Source organism: Panthera uncia, unplaced genomic scaffold (genome assembly GCF_023721935.1).
Source record: "Panthera uncia isolate 11264 unplaced genomic scaffold, Puncia_PCG_1.0 HiC_scaffold_1328, whole genome shotgun sequence".
Lineage (NCBI taxonomy): Eukaryota > Metazoa > Chordata > Mammalia > Carnivora > Felidae > Panthera > Panthera uncia.
This window is the reverse complement of record NW_026057951.1, coordinates 1-21,035: the sequence shown is the minus strand read 5'-3', so window position 1 is coordinate 21,035 and position 21,035 is coordinate 1. Positions and strand designations below refer to the sequence as shown.

At 59.3% G+C, this 21,035-nt stretch overlaps 1 protein-coding gene across 1 annotated transcript; it reads right to left on the bottom strand.

Annotated features, from left to right (window-relative positions):
* Positions 1-527: 527 nt before the first annotated feature.
* On the bottom strand, positions 528-20,059 carry LOC125916938 (protein Jumonji-like). Its single transcript, XM_049623183.1, has 11 exons — positions 19,948-20,059; positions 19,267-19,712; positions 16,026-16,144; positions 15,864-15,934; positions 14,953-15,067; positions 12,377-12,482; positions 10,646-10,828; positions 9,845-9,975; positions 9,039-9,222; positions 5,763-5,870; positions 528-2,133 (listed from the first exon to the last, which is right to left on the bottom strand). The coding sequence occupies exons 1-11, from the start codon at positions 20,057-20,059 to the stop codon at positions 1,951-1,953; spliced, it is 1,758 nt and encodes a 585-aa protein (XP_049479140.1). The 3' UTR covers positions 528-1,950.
* Between the last annotated feature and the right edge of the window lie 976 nt (positions 20,060-21,035).

The following is a 21,035-nucleotide window of genomic DNA, read 5'->3' as shown; positions in this document are numbered from 1 at the left end:
AAGCGACGGGGTTTCCGAGAACCACCTGCGGACAGAATGGGGGGGGGGGGGGGGGGGGGGGGGGGGACGGTAAACTCGCCGCCGCAGGGGGGAGTCGCAGCCCTCTGCCCGTTCACCGGAAAACAGAGACCAATCTCAAAAAAACTTCGTTTTTATTATTAAACCTTGTAGTACAAACCTGAAAAGTAAACAAAAAACTGGCAATAAACAACATGAAGTCTTCCCTCCCGCGGGAGGAGTGCAGAGCAGCGCTAATAAATTAAATGTCAAACTGTAAGCCATAGGCAGAAGTTTACTGTCAAAAAGAGGGAAAGTACACAGCAAGGCCATAAAAACCGGACAACCACATCGGAAAACACGTGACTCTGTTTATGTAATTGTTAAATATTCCAAAAACAGTTCAGTCTTCTGCAACAACAACCGACAAAGTGTATCACAGGACGCTCCCGACAGTCCCACTGGCAAGCTCAGTGCATATGAGTAGCTACGGGCTCGATGGATCCAATTACGAAACAAAGGACAGCTCGTGAAAACAGTTCCCTTTTTTATTCCACACGTACTGTACACACAACCGGAGAAGGGCAACAGCTACTCCATTATTATTTTGTTGTTGTTCAGTGATGTAAGCAGCACTTATAAATGTTACAAGAAAAACCCTGTAAGCATCCAATCCACCCGATGAAGAAACGGAAACGTAAGGCTTTTCTTCATCTTGTCCTCGCACCCTCCCCACCCCCCACCGAGAAAAAGGCTCAAGTATTTAAAACAATTTACAGGCGTATGTACAAAAGGGACGGGATTCTTTTTTTTTCTTTTTTCTTTTTTTTTTTGTTACAACATGAAGAGAAAAAATAGACAAGATGAGCGCAAATGCATTTTCACATTCAGAAAGAACTGCAGACCTCCTAGTGGCTCTAAGTGTGACCGTCAACGAAACGAGTTTAGAAAGAAAGATTAATGCTGACTTGTGAAGGTGTAAACCAAGCAGTGACATGAAGACGGAATGTTAGAGAGATTGCACGTCTAGGACAAAGAAGCACTTTCGGCTTCGATCACTTTTTTTTCCTTTTTTGTTTTTTTGTGGTTTTTTTTTTTTCTTAAGGATGCTATTGAAGGGTTTTTTGATAAAGTAGCCAACAGCACCAAAAAATAACAGAATGGATTTCCTAATGAAATCAGGCACAGGTTTCCCTCACGTGACCCCTCCAAGGCAGGCAGTCTGCTTTCTTCTCTCGCTCTCCTCTTTCCCTTAAACAGATGCATAGAGATGTGCTGGTAAAGAGAACCTCGTCGTCCGCTTCCGCATTTTGCCTCGGGTTAGGAAACAACGTCCGCCTTCAGCTGCCATAACCGCCCAAAGAAACAAAATGGGGGTTCTCCGGTTTTAAAAATTACAAACTCATTTTGCACATGACAGAAGAAAAGACAGCCAAAGTAAAGCCATTTCTTTTCAAGTTTTGTGTGTGTGTGTGTGTGTGTGTGTCTCCTATCCCTTTTCCTCTCTAGAAAAATCTGCTCACATGACTGGTTTTTTAAAATTTGTTCTCCAAACTTCACCCTCTTCGAAAATGGGTTAAAAAAGCCTTTTTTCCCCCCAAGTTACCAAAAAAAACCAAAACAAAAACAAAAAACAAAAAAACCAAAACAAAACAAAAAACCAAAAAGGCTTTTTTCAGCCACAGGGGCGATACAAATTAATACAGCCCCCTCAAGGGTTTTTAAAACAGTGAATATACGGCAGTTTCCAAAATCTGACTGCAGTATCTAGGTATTCTAAGTACAAAAAAAAGTTCAACAGTTTAATGCTAAAACAAAATTAGTTCTCTAAAACCAGAAGAAAATCTTCTTTAGAGCTAGTGCAAAGACAGCTTGTATCCTACAGCAAGTACTCCAAACTAGAATATCATAATTACAAAAAAATATATATCGATCGACACGGTGTTGGCATCTTCACGACGAGCTCGAAGCACTTCGGGGGGAACCGGAGGAGGAAAGCCGGGGTGGCGGCACGTCCACGGTCGCCCTCTTGCGGGGCCCTCTTTTCGGTGTGGGTTTGCCGAGACGGTTCTCGATGCTGCCGTTCTTACCAGACACTTTGCCGCAGATCTGATTGACCAGACTGATGATCTGCTCCTGTTTCCGGGCGAGAGGAAGACAATTAACAGACCAGAAGCACGCGATCCCAGACCCCTCCCGGGGTGACACTCACCACCACAGCACAGGACAGGGGGGCTGCGGAGTGCTGCCCCGCGGAGGCGGTTCACGAACCAGGCAGAACGATCCTTGAGAACCAGGCCCCTAACCTGGCCCCTAAAGCGGGCCCTTTGCTTCTCACAGACACACCTGCCACTTCATGGCCCGGAGGGATGAGGGGCAGAGCACCTGCCCCAACGCGCGTCCTAGCCTCCGAGCCCCCGAGCCCCCGCCACGGCACTGCCCCGCGGCTGGCAGGGTCACTGAAATCCCTGAAGTCCCACAACTGTACCCAGTACGTTGTTTTCTACACGCATCTCACGTGTAACGTGTCCATCGCCCCGGAGCCTGGGCCACCCAAACAGCAAGAGCGGGTCACCGTCCCGCGGCCACACGACCCAGCCACCTGGCAGACGGGCTCCGTGCGCGGACAGGGTAACGGGGCTGCCTGCACGCGAGGCTCACGGGGGCGTCCCGGAGGCTTCTTGCCCCGAAGAGGCCAAGTGCCTAGGGCGGTGTCATTCCAGCTGCCCGGGCACTCGAGCCTTCCTTCACCTGGCCTTGCAGATAAATACACGTGTCTACTTCTGGATATTTCTGGCACCCCCTCCTCTCGGCGAAGGGGAGATGATTAACAAGCATCCTTAAAGTCAATCAAGGGAACCATTCTGCTGTCGGCATCAAGTATGTATTTGTAACCTCAACACCACTCAGAACCATGCAGTTTTACGAGAAACCATGGGGGGAAATACCAAAATAGCATATGGCCAGACCTTTCAGAAGCACCTGCTCTGGACCAGGATCAGAGGGAACCATGTGGACACAGGCGGGGGCGAGGGGGGGGAGGGGGGATTGCTTATCCTTCACTCAAAGGCCTGGGGTTCACCTGAGTCCGAAGCTGGCCCTCCCGCAACAGGAGCCTCTCCTCACGGAAGTGGAAGGTGTTAAAGGCGAAGAAGTGAAAACCGTGTGGGAAGAAAGTGAAAAGCACCCTAGAAGCAACAGGGCCACCCGTTTGCGCAAACGCTGTCTGTGGCCATTTTTTCAAGCACTTATGATAAACTTGCTAAACGAAGATAAATAGATGAGCTGCTTTAAAACCTGTGGCTTAAGCTTTCGGGGCACCACGGGCCAGGCAGGGCCCTGCCTGTGCCCTGTGGCTCCCTCGGCCGGCCCAGGGGGCTCGGACCCGGGATCTGTGTGCCCCAAATACCGGGCCTTCCAACCAGAGCTGCGGTGCCCTCACGAGGCATTTCTGAAACCCAGCCAAGAACCAGAAATTACAGAGTTAAAAAGCACACAGCTTAAAGAAGGAGCGGATTCAGATTCTCATTTACTAAAATTAGTCCAATGACAAAGTAGGCGGCTTCTACGCCCTTTTCTCTTACTCATCAAAGTGATGAAGCTTCACACAGACCCTACAGACAGGATTCTCTGTCCCATATTCCGGTCACAAAAGACAATGGGCTACAGATGGAAGAACCCAGATTTTGTAGAGCCTGAAACCCTGAGGGCGAAGCCCCCCAGCATGTGGGCGGCACCCCGCGGGCTGACCGTGCTGTTCTGACTCCCCGCTGAGGGTGTCTTTGTCGCGGGCTCTGACGTCCGCGGGTACAGCAGAGCAGCAGGGCGCGCAGGGCGGTTATGCCTTCACCGACGCACACCCTAAAAGCCAGGCCCGGATCTATTCTCAGCTCAAGCTTATTCCGCCAAAGTCTTATTACCCCGACCGACCCGCAGCCTGAGCCCCCACAGATGCGCCACCACGCCCTCCAGAGTCCTGCCCGGAGCAGAGACGTGTGACGCCAGGCATGGTCACCTCACCCAGGACCCACCCCCACTGAGATCTGGGTGCGGGGGCCTGCGGGACAGAGGGGCCCTTGGCAGATACAGCCCTGGGGGCGGGGCCCTTCTGGGGGCCGGGGGCGGGGCCCTGCTGGGGGCCGGGGAGGGCCTGGTGCAAGGGTGTGTGCAGCCGCCCAGGGTAGGGGACACAGCACCACAGTGATCTGAAGGGTGACCACCCCATCCCACCCCCGCCAAGAAATGTTCCGGGTCAGCCAAGACGTGAGACACGTCCTCCAGTCGCCGCGCAAGCGACTGCCCAGCAGCCCAAAGCGTTCATGCTGGACGTGCCAGAAGTCACCGAGGCGCGGGCCCCGCTGCTCGCTGCGGGGAGAACCCTGGCCCAGTGGCACCTGCTCTCCGTGCCGGCTAACAGACACCGCCAACCGAGCGCGCGAGGGCTTCAGATGGAGTCTGCCTCTGCAGACGACCGGGGACTCAGCGAGACAGGGGCCATCAGGGGACCGTGAGGCGCGACGCCCCGGACCAGAGCGGAAGCACAGAAGTGGCGAGAACTGGCTGGACTGGCACTTATACAAAGCTGGAACGGGATCTGGGGAGCTGGATGCAGAAAGACAAGACTTCATGTTTCAGCCCGGGGCCCTTGGGTGAGGACCCAGAGCCGCCCCCTGGCCTCGTGCGCGGCAGCCCCGCCGGGAGCCCGGCAGTGGCTTGTGTCAGATGCTCCGCGTTCTTGACCTGATGTCGGTTACACGGGAGTTTCTATGGAGATGAAAGACGCCGGGCACGGTCTGCAGCACTTCCAGGAGTAACCCATGGCGTCCACGCCCCCACGCGCCCCCTGCCCCCACCCTAGCCCCGGGCAGATGGCGCAGTCACGAGGGTCATCGGCGCCAGGTGTCGGTCACCAGTGCAGCGGGACTCTCGGCAGACCCCGAGCTCCTCATCGCACTGACCCCCACCCTGGTGGCTGCTCGCTGTGGGGGTGACCGCGGCAGGCAAAGTGCACGGCTATGGGAGGTGGTGGCCGAGGGGGCTCTGCAGGGCTGCAGCGAGGAAGGCTGTCTGGCCCTGGCCCCAGAACCCTAGAATCGGGCTTTTCCGGGAAAACCAGAGACAGCCTTGGCTCTGAGGCCCCTGAAGTGGCCAATGCTGCTCACAGGGGGCCCCCCGGCCCGGAGAGAAGGGAGACAAGGCCCTGATCTTCCTGTGCTGTCCACACCATGACCTGTCCTTCCCTTCCCCACCGCCCCCCCACCCCCCAACGGCTGCATCTGTCCCGCGATGGAGATGCACAGGTGGCCCACCGTGCCCCCCTGGATCTGGACCCTACCGGGAGGGGACAGCACAGTCCCTCATTTCCTCAGCAGCCTAGCCAACCAGTGGGGCCAGCACCCAGATCCCGCCCTCGTAAACGGAGGCCCTGGCGGCCACTGGTGCTGACAGAGACGCTGTAGGGGAGAGATGGGCCAGGCTCCCGTGCAGGGGGAGGTGGGCCAGGGGTCCCCATTAACTGGAAGAAGAAAACCGAGATAGAACGAAGTTTGTGGAAGTAAAGAAATCTCCCCGGTGTTAGTTCCTAGGGCTCCCCAGGTCGGATCGGACACAGGCTGGACCCCCACCCCACCCCTACTTTCTGTGGAGTCGGGCCGTCCAGACAGGGGCCCAGCACCACACTGGGTGCCCTCGGCCTCGGTTCACACCAGCTGTTCACCTCTGTGGAAAGGCCGAGCAGGGCACAGGTCCCCCCGGTGCGGACTGACCTCATCGTAGCGGTACATCAGCTTCAGCCCTCGACAGGACTTCTGCTTCTCCACGTGGCGCAGAGCACACTCCAGGCAGAAAACCACGTTCTCGTTCTCCTGCACGACCTGTGGGAACAGCGGCGGCCGGTCCTGAGGTGCAGAAGCCATCGGGCCCCCCCCACCCCCCCGAGGGAGCAGGGGCAACTCAGGGAGGCCCGACCCCGGCTAAAGTCCCCTCCCGATCTCTGCTGCCCCTTCCCAGGAGGGGTTCTCGCCAGCGACAGGCTGGAGGAGACAGGATGAGACCGTGGTGCCGCTGATAAGCTCTCAGGCACTGGGCCTTCCGGGACCTTGTGCACACAAACCACCTGGGGAGAAGATGTGGCAGGGTGACCGGGAAACGCACCCCGAACGTTTCAGCGGCACGATCGATTCTGCTGGTTACCCAGAGGCTGCCCCCCGCACGCCCCTGGGGGACCCGATGCCTCTGCCCGAACCTGCCCCGAAACTCCAACTGCCTCCTGGGTGATCTGCAAGCCGGACAGGCCCCGACCCCCTGCCAGCCCGTGGGAAAGCCTCTGGCAGCGGGAAGCGCACACCAGGGCCTGGGGCCCAGGGTCCCTGTAGGCAGCACAGGGCCTGATCCGCCACAGACATGAAGATTTGGGGGTGGGGAGGGTGCAGAGGGACAGCTGGTTTGCATGGGGGCCCTCCCCCTGTCCCCGTCCCCCCAACTTCTAGTCCTGGTCTCATTTAGAAGGAAATTCGGGAAAATGCTGCCTTCACACACAAGACGCGAGAGGTTCACAGGCCTTTTCATGAAGACTGAGGAGAAACAGCCAGCCGCGGGAGTAAGGAAGTGACACTTAAGGGAAGAAACCCATCACCTTTTAAAGACGCTCAGGCTCAGGACAGGAATAAGCAAAAAGAGGAAACCGTAAACAAAAATACAATCTTATTACTAATCCAAGCACTGAAAGTTGTGAATCAAAATAAAATCTCAATTTTTACCTATGAATTCAGGATGAGACAAGCTTTCTTTTCTAAGTAACTTAATAAAGTTTTTTATTTATGTGAGAGAGAGAGAAAGAGCAAGCAAGCGTGAGCAGGGGAGGGGGCAGAGAGAAGAGAGAAAAAGGAGACAGGATCCCAAGCAGGCTCCACATGGTCAGCACAGAGCCCTACTTGGGACTCGAACTCAGAAACCGTGAGACCATGACCTGAGCCGAAAGCGAGAATCAGATGCTTACGGAGGCAGTGCAACGTTGGCTTTCTTAAAACAACAGTCAGGCTGCTAGGAAATGCCTAGTGACAGCCTGAAAACAAACCCACGGGAACAGGCCAGTGCCCCGCACGGAGGTCGTGACAGTGCTGTTCATGGTCGTGGGAAGTAACGGGACACTTTCCCACGGGAGTAACTCCGTTCCAACACAAGAGGGACGCCCACGGGACTATGTGGCTTTTATGAGCCAAGCTCACAAAGCATTTTTAAGACCCGGGGAAATGCTTATGCTTTTCTTTCTCTCAGAGAGCATGGCTCTTAATTTTCTCTCTTTAGAAACGCCTTGGAAAAGAAAAACTAAGGCGGAAGAAAACACAGATCTTGCTGGACTTCTAAGAGGGCTACACCCGGATCGAGCCGCTGAGAGCTGAGAACCTCCTAAAGCTGAAACTGCACCCGGCAGCTAACCTCCCGGACAGCACAGCTCGGCCGGGCCCCCCTGACGCGTGCTCCCGACAGCAGTCTACGCTGGGCCAAGTCCCGCAGCACAAAGCCTGTGTGACAAGACAGGCTGACTGTCCCGTGTGACTGCTTAAACGCCGTGCTGAACGTGAGGCCAGAAGGGCTGCATGGGGCAGAGCGGTTGCGAGAGAATCGGCCATTCAGCCTCGTGACTGCAGAGCTGGCTGGGAGCCGCGGTCACCGCTGCTCTGCGTCACACGGGGGACCCCGTGGCACATCGGGGGGGGGGGGGGGGTGAGGGCGCAGCTGTAAAGTAAAAATCCGAGTACAGTTTCCACTAAATGCCTACCAGCTTTGGACCATCGTAAAGTGGAAACGTCCTAAGTTGGGAAGCATCCGTGTGCACGTGTGTGGCCGCTGTGGATGCCATTCTACCCCCCTCCCCCCACTCCCCACGCCCCCAATCAGGTAAGTCCTAACGCCCAGTACCTCAGAATGGGACTGTATTTGGAGGCGGGGCCCAGAACGAGGCAACTGGGGTCAAATGAGGTCACAGGGAGGGTCCGGTCCAAGTAGGACTAGTGTCCTTACAAGAAGGGGTTAAGACCTAGACCCTCCGGGTGAGGGGTGAGGGGTGAGGGGTGAGGGGTGAGGGGTGAGGGGTGTGGGGTGGGGGAGGGCACACGTGAAGACGACCCGGGGAGACTGTGGCCATCTGCTCGCCAAGGACCCAGAGGCCTCGGACAAAACCCACACTACCGCCTCCCGGAGCCCAGACTCGCGGCCTGGAGAGCTGGGAGGGGAGGGAAGGGACGGTCGTCCAAACCCCCCGCGTGCGGTGCGGACTAACACAGTTCTCCCCTTCTCTCAGCCTTCGGACTCCATGGGAGCAGCTGGGGGTCCCCCACCTCTGCAGGGCACCCGGCCGAGGGCTGGGGGACACGGGGTGAGGCGGCGTCCTCCAGGCACGAGGCCAGGAGGGGGACGGGTGTGCCTGATGCCCCGTGCCTCGGCGACCACGTGGGACGTCAGTGCCACGGCGGGTGTGAGGACACTAAGCTCCAGTCACTGGAGGGCCGTGGGCACCGGGCAGAGGTGCACGGCGTCCGGACAGCCCTGTGTGGGGGCGGCCACCCCGACGGACCACACCAGCCCGGCGGCCATTCCCCTGAGGCGTCGGGGCCCCGCTCTGGCCTGGGACGGCCGTGGGGAGACACAGTGACCGCACGAACACGGCTAAGCCCAGGACTGGGCAGGCCGGGGACACCGGCGGGGACTCCGTGGAAGCCAACGAGGACGAAAGCGGGGCGGACGGCCGCGGGAGCAGCAGCTTCCGCCAGAGGCCAGGAGGCTGGAAGCAGGACTGCTCCGCGGCGGGGACTGTCCGTTCTGACCCAAGACAGCCCCAACTCCGCCGGGCAGCGCACTGGACCCTGACCCCGAGGCAAGAGCCGAGGACGCGCGGGGCCCAGGCCCCTCGGGGGCAGCGGCCGGGTGGGGGTGGGGGTGGGGGTGGGGGGAAGGACGGGGAGGAGTGCAGGGCAGAGGAGAGAGGAGCACGGGGCAGGGGCGAAAACCTTCCCGGCCCGCGGCCGCACGCCCGGGCTCACCATGGACAGGTAGCACAGGTGCTGGCAGACCTGACACCTCCTCTCTGACGTCTCCAGCTGCAGCCACTTTCGAGGCTTTTTCTTGCCATCCGCCATGGCGCCGTTGCCGTCGTGGCTGCCGTAGCGGGCGGACGAGTGGAGGCCGGCCTCGAACAGCTGCCGCCGCTGCCGCAGCTCCGTGTCCCTGCGCGGACAGAGCGGGGGCGGGCGTCGGGGCGCCGTCGGGCCACGCCAGCCTCTGCCTCCGCCGGGCCGCGTCCCACGGCCGGAGGGAGTCGCGCACGGAGGCGGGCTTCGGCTTCGGCCTCGGCCCTGAGCCGCCTCCACCCGTGGGGTCTCCCCTCTGACCGCGGAGGACGGAAGCCAGGACGGGGTCTCGGACTTGGCGGGACCCACGGGCCACAAGCAGAGGCGGTGGGCGAGCTAGACCGCGGCGGGGCGGCGGGAGGGCTGAGTGGGGAGCACCGTGCGCCAAAATGGACGTGCGGGGCCGGCTGGGCCCGGGGGCTGCGGGTCCCGTCTCCTCTCCGGGGCCACCCCGCCCCCACTCCCTCCCACAGGCGGCTGACGTCCTGAGAGTGCCCGGCGACACGTACTAACCCCACACATGAGGCAGCGAGAGAGCAAGAAGAAAAGCCACCACTCTCCCCCGAGTCTCCACCGGCCGAGCACCAGGTGGGCCCCGTGGTTCCGAGAGGTGGCCCTTGTCCCGCCGCCCCCCTTCCCCCTGTGCGCGGGGCCGGCCTCGGCCTGTGGCTCCTGGGCGCTCCCCTTGCCCTGCTGGGCCCAGAACCCAGACTCGTCACCTGAGCTCATCCAGAAGGGCGGAGATGGTACTGAGAGTGGGGCCGTTCTCCTTTTTTGCTTCCGCTTGTGCAATCTGGTAGAGGAGCTTCTCCATGGAGAACGGCTTAGCTATGTGGCGACGCTTCATTTCCTGCAAGAGGGGGTCACGGCCTTTAGGGCACATCTTCCTTACCAGGCGGCTGCCGGGGGTTCTCCCTCATTTGGAAGGCGGGGGGGCCGTCTGAATTCTCAAACTCTGACTTCCATCTGGATTCGACGCAACTGGGAATCCTGGGAACGTTCCTGCCCGCCTGGGAGACCAGCACGAGGCAGCGGGAAAGGTCATCGCTTGGGGCCACCAACCACAAGGCAGGTGCCACGGATTTAAAATGGGTGCGGGGGCACCTGGTGACACACTTGGGTCAAGCAGCCGACTTCAGCTCAAGTCATGATCTCATGGTTCGTGGGTTCAAGCTCTGCATCGGGCTCCGCACGGAGGATTCTCTCTCCCCCCTCTCTCCCTCCCCCACTCGCACTTTCTCACAAGAAATACACTTAAAAATCCGCACCCGCTTTTCTTCTTTGAAGTTTTACCTTCAACTCCTTCCGTACTGTGTTCCCAGCACCGTGTGGGAGTCAACAACAGAATTCAAAACCTCTCATGATACAAACTTTCCTTTTAGAAAAAACCCCTCGGCTGCCTCTTAAGAGGTTTCAAAACTCTTATTCTGAAACTCAGCATCGCCTAACTAACGTCAGACCCGCGAGTGCAGGGCCGTGCGCGCTGCCGTGCACCCACGCGGGGGCCGGTCCCACCTTACCTTGGCCGTCTCGAAGCCCATACTCGTCCACTGGGTGGTGGCAAAGTGCACGGTCTCAGAGACGCTGTAGCCGCAGCACACTTTGGACACAAAGGACCCCGGGAAGCAGACGACAAACTGACCGCTCTGCTGCACGGTCCTGTGAACCTTGATCCCCTCCCTGCACAGCACCTCCGGGGAGATCTAGGGAGACAGGCTGGGCTCGGGGGCTTTCCTGGCTGTCGCCCCCAACCACTATCGGCCGCCCAGAGCCCCCCCTTCTGTGACAGGTCCGCCAGCCCCTCCCCCAGCGAGTGGACCGACACGCACCCCTGCTGGCCAGGAGGGGGGGTGTCGGGACGGAAGGGACCTGCTGGCCACGAGTTGGATGAGGTTTAGTATTAAAGATTTGCTTCTCCTTTGAGAAAATAAAGACACAGGGGCGCCTGGGTGGCTGAGTCGGTTAGGCGTCCGACTTGGGCTCAGGTCATGATCTCGCGGTCCGTGAGTTCGAGCCCCATGTCGGGCTCTGTGCTGACAGCTCAGAGCCTGGAGCCTGCTTCGGATTCTGTGTCTCCTTGTCTCTCTGCCCCTGCCCCGCTCGCACTCTCTCTCAAAAATAAACGTTAAAGGGGCGCCTGAGTGGCTCAGTCGGTTAAGCATCCGACTTCAGCTCAGGTCATGATCTCGCGGTCCGTGAGTTCGAGCCCCATGTCGGGCTCTGTGCTGACAGCTCAGAGCCTGGAGCCCGTTTCGGATTCTGTGTCTTCTTCTCTCTCTGACCCTCCCCCATTCATGCTCTGTCTCTCCCTGTCTCAAAAATAAATAAACATTAAAAAAAAAAAAAACCCAAAAAAAATAAAAAACGTTAAATTTTTTTTAAAAAGAAAAGAAAGACACATAATTCCTAAGAACAACAAAGATCTGCATGGATACCGGCCTAAAAGGGACAACGGTCCCGCAGGGGCACGGCCTCAGTGAAGACCCGGCCCTGTCCCCATGCAGCACTGCCAGGTTCGAACGGGGTAAATGGATACCACCTGGTGGCTGCTGGGAGGCCTCTGGAGCCGGGCGAGCACAGGGGTGCAGGCTGGGGGCCCCGGGCCCAGGACATCGAGGGGCTGCTGCTCCCCCTTCTCTGGGCTGAGCCCAGAGTGAGCGGGGCCCCGCAGGGACGGGAGACCGAGGCGGGGGTCAGCAGAGGCCAGAGGGGACCTGAACTCAGGCGTCAGGACACAGCTCAAGGCTACAGACCCCCAGAAACTCAACTGGCCCAGGACTTCCCGAAGACAGGGTCAGAAGCCCCTGTGCTGGTCCTGGGACGGTGAACATATCCGACCGGTAGCCCAGTCACCCAGGTGCCCAGCAGGTGGGGACGGCAGGGCACAACAGAGCCTGGAGACCACCCGACACAAGCCCGTGGCCCCCGCCTCCTAGATTGCCCGGTCTCCACTTACGGAAAAAGCAGGCCCTGAAACAGACTCAAAGGCCAGCTCAGGCCTCATAAGCCCGGAATCCCGTGCCGTCTGAGGGAAACAGCGCTTTCGTAAAAGAGAACGGGTTGGTTCTCGTAAAAGAGGACAGGTTGGCTTGCACGGATCCCCGGAGGGTTCATTCTTCAATGTCCTCTTTGCCTCTGGGGGGCGGGCCAGCAAGGAGAGGGACTCGGTAAGACCGCTCAGGGTTGGGTCCCAATCCTGAATGCCCGCTCCCGGCCAGCATCCGCGGCCCCGGCCAGCGGAGGGGACCTACCATGACGTTGCTCTCCAGCATCTGTAGCCCTGGGGTACCGTTGGCTTGCAGCAGGGTGTGGACCACATCCTCCAGCTTGTTCTCCTCCTCAGCAGGAATGCAATACCTGGGTTGTGTGGGAACACGGGCGGGACACAGCCTTGACGTGGAGCCTCTGCCCGGGGAGCGCTCGCTGGGCCCGCCCTGCAACCCTCCGTCCCAGAGGGGAGCGAACGCCGGCTTGCAAAGTGGCCTTGGGGGTAGCCGGGAGGAGGAACGCACCCCAGTGACCGGCGCCCCGCTTCCCAGGCGACACCGCTGCTCCCAGCCAACGCGGCCAGAACGCAGCCACGGCGGGCGAACGCGCCCCCGTCACGTGGAGCTGACCTACGCGTGAGCCAAAAAGCCTTCAAACCCAAACCAGATGTCGAAAGCCGCCTAGAAATCAGATCCAGACACACATGCAGACGCGATCAGCCTCTGCTAAGTGCCCTAAACCTTCAGAGGACGCGACAGGACTCCGGCGCTGGTCCCCCGGGCAGCCGAGGGCTGCGGCGGCCGGAACGGGCGAGGGGACCCCCGTGTTCTCCGAAGAGGAGTCCGGCCTGTGCGCTCGGCGCCTCACGGCCAAGGCTGCAAGGACACCACAGCAGCTGTGAAATCCTGGAACGGGAGCTGGTAAAAACCCAGGGGACAGAGGAACACATTCCCGGAGGGAGCCGTGTGCCGGGAGCCAGCCCGGCTCAGCCGGCTGAGGGCACAGGACGGGCGCCACCACGGGAGCCACATCAGGCGAGCTGCACAGGCAGACAGAGGGGCCAGGCCACAGGGGCAGGGGACAGCGCAAGCCTTTCCGGCCGGAGCTAAGGAGCCGCAGGGATGCTGGGGGGAGACAAGGCTGAAGACGTGGGCAGAACTTCACCAACAGAAGAATCTGGAACCTCACCGCGTTACGGGGAGGGGGGGAGTCGTCACCAGTGTCCCAAGAGGGCCCACCAGGGACACACTCCTGGAACGGTCCTGACTGGGCCACAGGCCAATGAAGCCACTGACCTCCCTTCAGGGGAGTCGGCCAGACAGCTCACATCCTGCCCCCGATACAACCGGTTCCAAATGTCCAACCTTCCCACGGGCCCCCTGGCTGGCCCTCCATCGCCACTGGAGTCTGTGAGGCAACCCTACCCTTGGAGGCCAAATCCTGCTTTCAGTCGCCAAGCACCACATTCACGTTCTCTGTAAATGCTGATTTCAACGCCTGTGTATCCTACTCCTGACCTGTGACTGAAATCCAGGGGTTCTACCCTAAATCACCTGTTTTAAGAAAAATCACACACCATCAAGTCCCAGGGTCACATCCCGGCCTCCTCTTCACTCTCCACCAGCAGGGTTTCTGGGGATGAGGCTTCCAAAGGCCCACGGAGTCCGACGTCTCCCCACCTCTAACTCGCGGCGAGGACAGCCTCGCAGCCACAGCATCTCACCGCCCCTCGCCCCTGTGTGCAGGGCGGGCCGGGTCACAGGCCTGGGCGGGACCCTCTGCTCCCCAAGCCGGGCGTGGCCACAGAAGCTCGTCCATGGGGAACAGCCCTCCAGACAAGCAGGCCGCACACCCCTGCACGCCACGCACTCTGTCTTGGGCCACCAGCCCCCGTTCCGGCCTTCCCGCAGGATGCCGAGGACCCCCCCATCCTCGGTGGCACAGCCCCCACAGGGGTCCCCCGGTCCCGCCAGGCTTCGACACTAAGCACACCTGTGGGAACGTGGCCCGAGAGCAGGGGAGTCCCGGTGCGGAGGCTGTGGCAGAGACAGGCTCCCGGGGGGAGAGCACCGGTTGTGCGACTTTGCGTGTTTTAATAAAGAATGCCGAATCACCCCCTCAGGACAACAGCTGCAGTTAGTGTGGGACAGATGTGGTGTCGGTGGCTTGTCAGGTGACAGGACAGCCTGATTACGTGCAGTAATTTCCCATCTGCCACCGGGAAGGAAGGGCCCAGAGCACCGGCCGTGGACAGGGACGGGCGGACAGGGCAGGGTCACAGGTGGGCACCCAGGCAGCGGTCAGAGTAAACCCGTGCCTCTCCCACAGCAGGGACCCACCCAGTGACACCTGTGCTCTGTGGCAGCGACGGGTCGGACGCCCCACTGTAGAGATGCCAAAAATAACCTCACACCAGGCCCGGGAGAGGACGGTTTACACTGGGTGAGGGGAAGGCTGGGGAGCCAGCACAACCACTCCACCTTCTGTGACCCCCCTAACTGCTCTTACCCCTAACAGGACACGAAGTCCTAGAAAACACCACCAACAAATAACGTCCCAGAAGAAAAAACAAGGGTAAGCAGGCAGCTGACAAAAAAGGAACAGAAACGGCCAATAAGCACACGAAACGATGCTCAACCTTGCTCACCATTCGAGCAAATCAAACCTCCTTCGAAACCTTCCCGCCACCTCAAGCGCTTCCAAGGGAGCTAAGAAATCCTGTGACTGAACCGGGGGGCACAGGACCAACCCGCACAAGCAATCTCCCGGGGGCGGTCGGCCGCCTGGTGAGAGGTGGAACTTTCCGGAACGCTGGGGCCCCCAGGGCAGGCGTACTCACCAAATGCAGTCAGCACCAGTGTGTAAGTAGTCGATATAGGGAAGGTGGTTTTGGTCTCGAGACCAGCATGAGGTAGAAAAGACCATGCCGATGTTTAGCCAGGGAATTGTCACTCCTGCCAAGGGGGAGAGAGGCGTTACAGAGGACAGCCACATGGCCCCTGAGTGACGGCACCTAGAAACCCCTGCCTTCTTCCCAAGCGGAGAAAAAGAAAGAAACAGGACTCAAAAGTCAGACGACACCGGTGAGAAGGTGCTCGCTCCTTCCTGTTAGCTACGCAGAAAGGAAGCCAAGGCAGGCAGACACGGTTACAAAACGGTTTTTAAAAACCTCTTCATCTGTGAGTTTCGGCGGGAAGCCCTAAGATGCCCCGAGGGGCAGTACACGGGGACTGTCGTCCTCCAGCCACGTGCCGTGGCCCGCTGAACCTCAGCTCAGGACGCCCCACAGACATGACCTGAACTCCTGCGTGTGCTGGATGGAGGCAGGAAGCTCAGGCCCCACTCTCTGGGGAGGCCTCGAGGAATCGCTTGCTCCCCCCGCCACCCCCCAGCGTGTGGAGGGGCCCAGCCGTCAGTGACCACAACCCCCAGGGCACCTGGCTGTCCCTGCCCTCTGCAAGCAATCGATCACTTCTGAGCCCACACCCAGCCCTAAGGAGTCAGGACATCAGCTTTGAAAAGACCAATTTCAAGATGAAACCTTGGCCACGAAGTGTCTCCCCCGCTTCTAGATGCTACCATTCGGTTCACCTCTGCACACTTTTCTGACTTCAACAATCCCATTCCTCTGCACGCTAAAGACCAAAGCTTCCAATCTACGCGATCTACGCCGCTAGCCTCCTGTCCCGTCCCGGTCGTTTGGGGCAAGGGGCCTCAGGACCCGGAAGACGGCGGCCGCAGCAGGCTTACCAGGCACAGCACCGAGGTGACGCAGGATGGACCCTGTGTTATTGGGGAGGACGGTGAGGTTCCATCCGTGCCTGCGGCAGAGGAGAGCAGAGGGGCGTCACAGACTGGCGGGGGGGGACGCCGCCGAGGCCCCCAAGTGCAGGCCAGAGCATCGGACGTTACCTTGAAAACGGTTCTGATTTTCCCACTGGGAATCCACTGCCGTGAGTGTTGGTGTCCACCTTGCCACAGTGCACGGCCACGTGGCAATCCTTCTCTTCCACGAGCCTCCAGTACTCTTGCTGTGGGGACAGGAGAGGCCCGGTCGGCACCGCGCCGCGCACGAGTCACGGAGCGCGGGTCGGCGCGAGGCCATCGACGGGCAGCCGAGGAGCCCGTCCCACGGGAGCGGCGGGGCGCCTCCGACAGCACAGAGTAAGACGGCAGGGGTCGGATGGCCCTGGAGCAGACACATCCCCACAGAACCGCGGACGGGCGCCAACCGGGACGTGGTCACCGCGTTCGGCGAGACGCCCACCGGCAGGTGCACAAAATCCACACGATGGAGGACTCGGCCTCTCAAGGGAAGGCCGTGCGGACACGTGGATGAACCCGGAAGACCCGAGGCTGAATTGCAGTGAGCCGAGCACAAAGGGACAGGCGCCGTGTGAGGCCACCTACACGGACACACGGCATCACGGTCAAAGAGAGAGACGAGAACGCTGGCGGCCAGGGGCCGGGGAGTTAGCGTCCAGCAGGAACAGAGTTTCCGTCTGGGAGGATGAAATCCCGGAGACGGATGGTGGGGACGGTCGCGTGGCAACGGAAGGCACTGAATGCCACTGGACCGCGCACAGAGAAAACGGCTGAGGTGGTTACGTTACGTTATGTTTATTTTTACACAGTTTTAGAAGTCATGTATACGGGGCACCTGGGTGGCTCAGCGGGTTCAGCGTCCGACCCTTGATTTCTGCCCAGGTCACGATCTCGCGGTTTTTTGAGTTCAAGCCCCACATCGGGCTCTGCGGTGACAGCACGGAGCCGGCTCAGGATTCTCCCTCTCCCCCCTTCTCTGCCCCACCCCAGCTTATGTTCTCTCTCTCAAAATAAATAAACTTAAAACTTTTTTAGGTTATTTATACAAAAAACAGGGGGAAAGCAACGAGAGGAAGGAGGGGGAAGCCGTCCCCCCAACATCCTATAAAGAACACGGCCTCCAGATTGGCCATCTTGACAGACACACACCTTCCTCCCTTCCAGTCACGGGTGATCCTGACTTCTCAGCCCCGTCTGTGCATCAGAATCACCAGGAGTGAAGACTACTTCCACCCGGACTGTGATCCAGCCAACTAAATCGGACAGGGTGCCAGGGGGATGTCACACGACCAGTTTTTAAAGCCTACCAGGGGGCGCCTGGGTGGCTCAGTCGGTTAAGCGTCTGACTTCGGCTCAGGTCACGATCTCACGGTCCGTGAGTTTGAGCCCCGTGTCGGGCTCTGTGCTGACTGCTCAGAGCCTGGAGCCTGTTTCAGATTCTGTGTCTCCCTCTCTCTCTGACCCTCCCCCGTTCATGCTCTGTCTCTCTCTGTCTCAAAAATAAATAAACGTTAAAAAAAAAAATTAAAAAAAAAAGCCTACCAGGTGACTGTAAGGAGTCTCAAACAGCCAGGGGCAGAGGGGGGTCAGGAACGTGTTTTGCCAACAGCTAAGATGTGCTCAAGTTTCCCACAGGCAATTCCCCCAACTCAGAGGCCTTTTTTGTTTTCAATTTTCATTCCAGAAGCACAGCATCATCTTCCCTAATACCTTGGCAGACCCCATTTAGCTGGAACCGCACGGAAAGGAGGAAGCCTAGCGAACAAGCAGCGGGTGTCACGACGCAGTTTGGCTCAGAGAAGTGCTACCACGAACCATACAGGCTCCACAACAACTTCTCCAAAGGGGGACCAGCCTGGAGGGGTCGAAAGCCCCAAGAATAAATCCCACAACATTATGCGTCTGGGTTCCTTAAGCGTGTCTCCTGGAAGGGGAGGAACAGAGTCTGTGTGAGGGGATAGCTCGAGGCCCGGCCCTGCCACCGGGTGTAGAGACCGACCAACGGCCACCTGGGGAAGAAGGGGACGGCCACCAGCCAAGAGGAAGGCCCAGACCTCTTTGGCGGATCTAGAAGCCAGACAGACTCCGACTCATCCAAGTCTGGATTTTAGCAGACCTTCCCCTTGTGTTCAAATATTAGGCAAGTGCTTAGGAGAAAGCGAGACTCTTAGAACGAATTCCTGAGCAGGAAACTAAAACAAGCTGTGTGTCCTTCGTGCCCCACACAGGATCAAACCCTGCAGCCTCTGAGGCCCCCACGGGGACCTGCGCTGAGCAGCCAAGGCCTCCCTTCCCAGCCCAACTGTTCACCCCAAAAGGTCCCATCCCTTTCTCCTGCCACCACATCCCACAAATGCCATGAGCACTCGGGAAGCAAGTGTGACCCAGAGTCGTGGCTGAAGGGATGTGGCTTCCGCGGGTCCAAAGCAGGGGGGTCAGGCCATGGTGTGGTATTCGGAGGCGCCACCCAGGGAACAGAGCTGGGGCGGCCCCGTGCAGATCAGCAGAGACATGCGGCCCGAGGGAAGGACGACACTCAGGGCTAAAACCAGACACGGGGAGGTTCCCCCAACGGGGAAGCCTGATCCGAGGGGCCGGGGCTCCGGTCCTGGGCTTCTGATGGCTGCCGTGCGTGGCCCGTGCGGCCTGGTTTGACCTGGCCCGTCCAGGGACTTGTCCTGACGTCCCACCCCGGGGAAGCCGGGCCCCTAGCAGTCGGCACGGGTGTATGCACAGGGGCAGACATGCTTGACAGGAAGAGGGAGCCTGAGACCCGCCCACCAGCCGCTGCCCTCGACGAGCCACGGGAGCTCGTCTTCCTTCCCTTACAGGACCAGGCGCGGGGCACCGGGTTGGGGAGGTGAACAGATCCGGTCCCCGTCCTGCAGCGGCTCACCCAGAAAGCCCCCTAATCGGCCGGGCACAGGAGGGCTCCGGGCTTCCCAGCCTCACGCTAACTCCAAGAACAGAGTTGGGAGAAGCACAAAGATGGCAATCTGCCAATCCCATTAAAGAGAAAACAGGGGAGAAGAGAGAAAGTGCAACCGTGGTTTCAAGGGATTCCGAACATTCTCTTACATAAGAGACGATGGGGTGAGGGGTCCCCCAGGCAGGGAACGCGCCCGGAGCTCACCCCGACTTGGCGTCTCCCCACCCCTGGCCGGGGGGAGGCACACACTCTTCGCTACACCTCTTGTGCCCTTGAGTGAGTCTAGATTCGGTGACGACTTGCCAGCCCCCCGGCACACAGACACCCAACGATGGCCCCGGGGGTCCCCTCAGCACCATCGGGCACCAGCGGGCCCGGGGCCCCGGGAGGCGCGCTCACCTCGATTTCAGCCGGGGCGGGCTCCTTGCTGAAACACATGTTCATGATATTTCTTGCTGTTCGATAAAAAGTTGTTAAAGACACAGACCTTCCCTGGAAAGAAAACAAAGACGAGAGTAAAAAGCGTGAGAAGCCAAACTGAGCCCCAACCCCACGTGAGGCCGCACCCCTGTCCTGGACCACGGCCGCTGTGTGTCCTGAGCTGACGTGGGCAGGGACCACAGAAGAACGTGCTCTCGGGAGGGTCCTCGGTGCCGACCGCGGGGGATAGAGGGCCCCTCGGCCTCGCACCAGCAGCAGACGGACTCCTGCCCTGATCCGGCAGAGATGGAGGCCATGCGCCAGGCGAGCCTGCCTCGCACAGGCACACCCGTGACACACAGAAGCACACTTCGCTTTACGGGGAAGGGGGTATGATGTGGGAAGGGCGCAGAACTCCCCAGTTTACCCCACCTGAGGGGCAGGAGGAGGGGCTGGGGGCCAGGGAAGAAACCAGCGGCATCCCAGACCCGCTCGGAGCTGGGGCCAGACCAGGGATGGGAGAGGGCCCGAGAGACACAAACGTCAGGCACCCTCCACACCTGAGAACCAGCCAAACAAGCAGCCTCCTCGAGCAACCCTGGGGAGCAGAAGCGCTCTGCTCGTTCTCTGCCACAGAAGCCACGCACTGCCCCCTCCCACCTCCCGGGGAGCACCTAGCATGCCAGATGCCTAGCATCAGGACGGCCAGCACCCTGCCCTCTGCTGCCCCCTGCCCGGCGATCTCCACAGCGACGTGCTCAAGACGGTTCATGGTTTCGGCCTGGGAATCCCACCGGAGACTCCATTCTCACCTCCACAGACAGGAGGTTTCGTTTTGCAGAGGCAAGCCTGGTCAGAGCTGTGCTTTTCCTGACCGGGCACGTTTGTCCCTTGATTGCAGAAGTACTCACTGAGCACCGACTGTATACCAGGCCTAGTGCCAGGGGCTGGAGACGGAGCGGCGCGGGAGCGGACTACGTCTCTGGCCTGTGGAACCCCAGCCCTTAGTGAATGAGTGAGTGAGGGCCGTGAGCGCAGGGAGCCAGAAGCAGAGCGGCAGGCGTGGCTTTTCCCTAATGTGCACCCCCACAGAGCTAACGGGTTTAGAACAGGTGACAGACCCTTCTGGAGGAAGGAAAGTCAGAGCGATCGGCATGCGAGTTGTGGCATCTGCTTTTGCTCTGCAGCACAGAAAGGGACCGCGTGGGGCGACTGCAAACTTCTCCAGACGTTACAAGGGAAGAACCTACCAGCCAGAGAGACAGGGCTTTGCATCACCTAAAAAGCAGAGCACCTGTAATTCGCGAAAATGACACCTGGTGCCCAACAGTCAACACCCACGGAGAGCCAAGGGCTTCAGGACGCACCCCCCCCCCTGCCCACAGGCCCTCAGCACGCACACGGCTGCTGCCGACACCCCCGTGGCCACCACGGCCAGACTGTTGTGATGAACCCTAAAGCTGTCAGTTACAGGGCACGTTTCCAGAAACACTCTACTCAGATTCACCTCATTAAGAACTGACCTTCTTAAATGAAAAATGTGAGAAGTAGAAAATATCTCATTTCTGGAGCTGGCTATTTGGAGTCGCCGGATTTAACAAATGGCTTCAACCAAGAAGAGCTTTTCAAGCAGACACCCAAGGAACACCCAAACATGCGCCTGAATGTATTCCACCTGCCTCCTCTCCCTTATCTCCCAAGGGTAAAAGGGACCCCGCCGTCCCCCCCCCCCCCCCCCCCCCCCCCCC

What these genes read in the sequence shown, in the direction of transcription:
- LOC125916938 (XM_049623183.1), bottom strand. Translation starts at nt 20,059, where the DNA reads ATGAACCGTCTTGAGCACGTCGCTGTGGAGATCGCCGGGCAGGGGGCA. An exon ending in CCGCCCCGGCTGAAATCGAG is followed by an intron (nt 16,145 to 19,266) that starts GTGAGCGCGCCT and finishes CTGTCCCCACAG; the next exon opens with CAAGAGTACTGGAGGCTCGT. An exon ending in ACTGGTGCTGACTGCATTTG is followed by an intron (nt 12,483 to 14,952) that starts GTGAGTACGCCT and finishes CACACAACCCAG; the next exon opens with GTATTGCATTCCTGCTGAGG.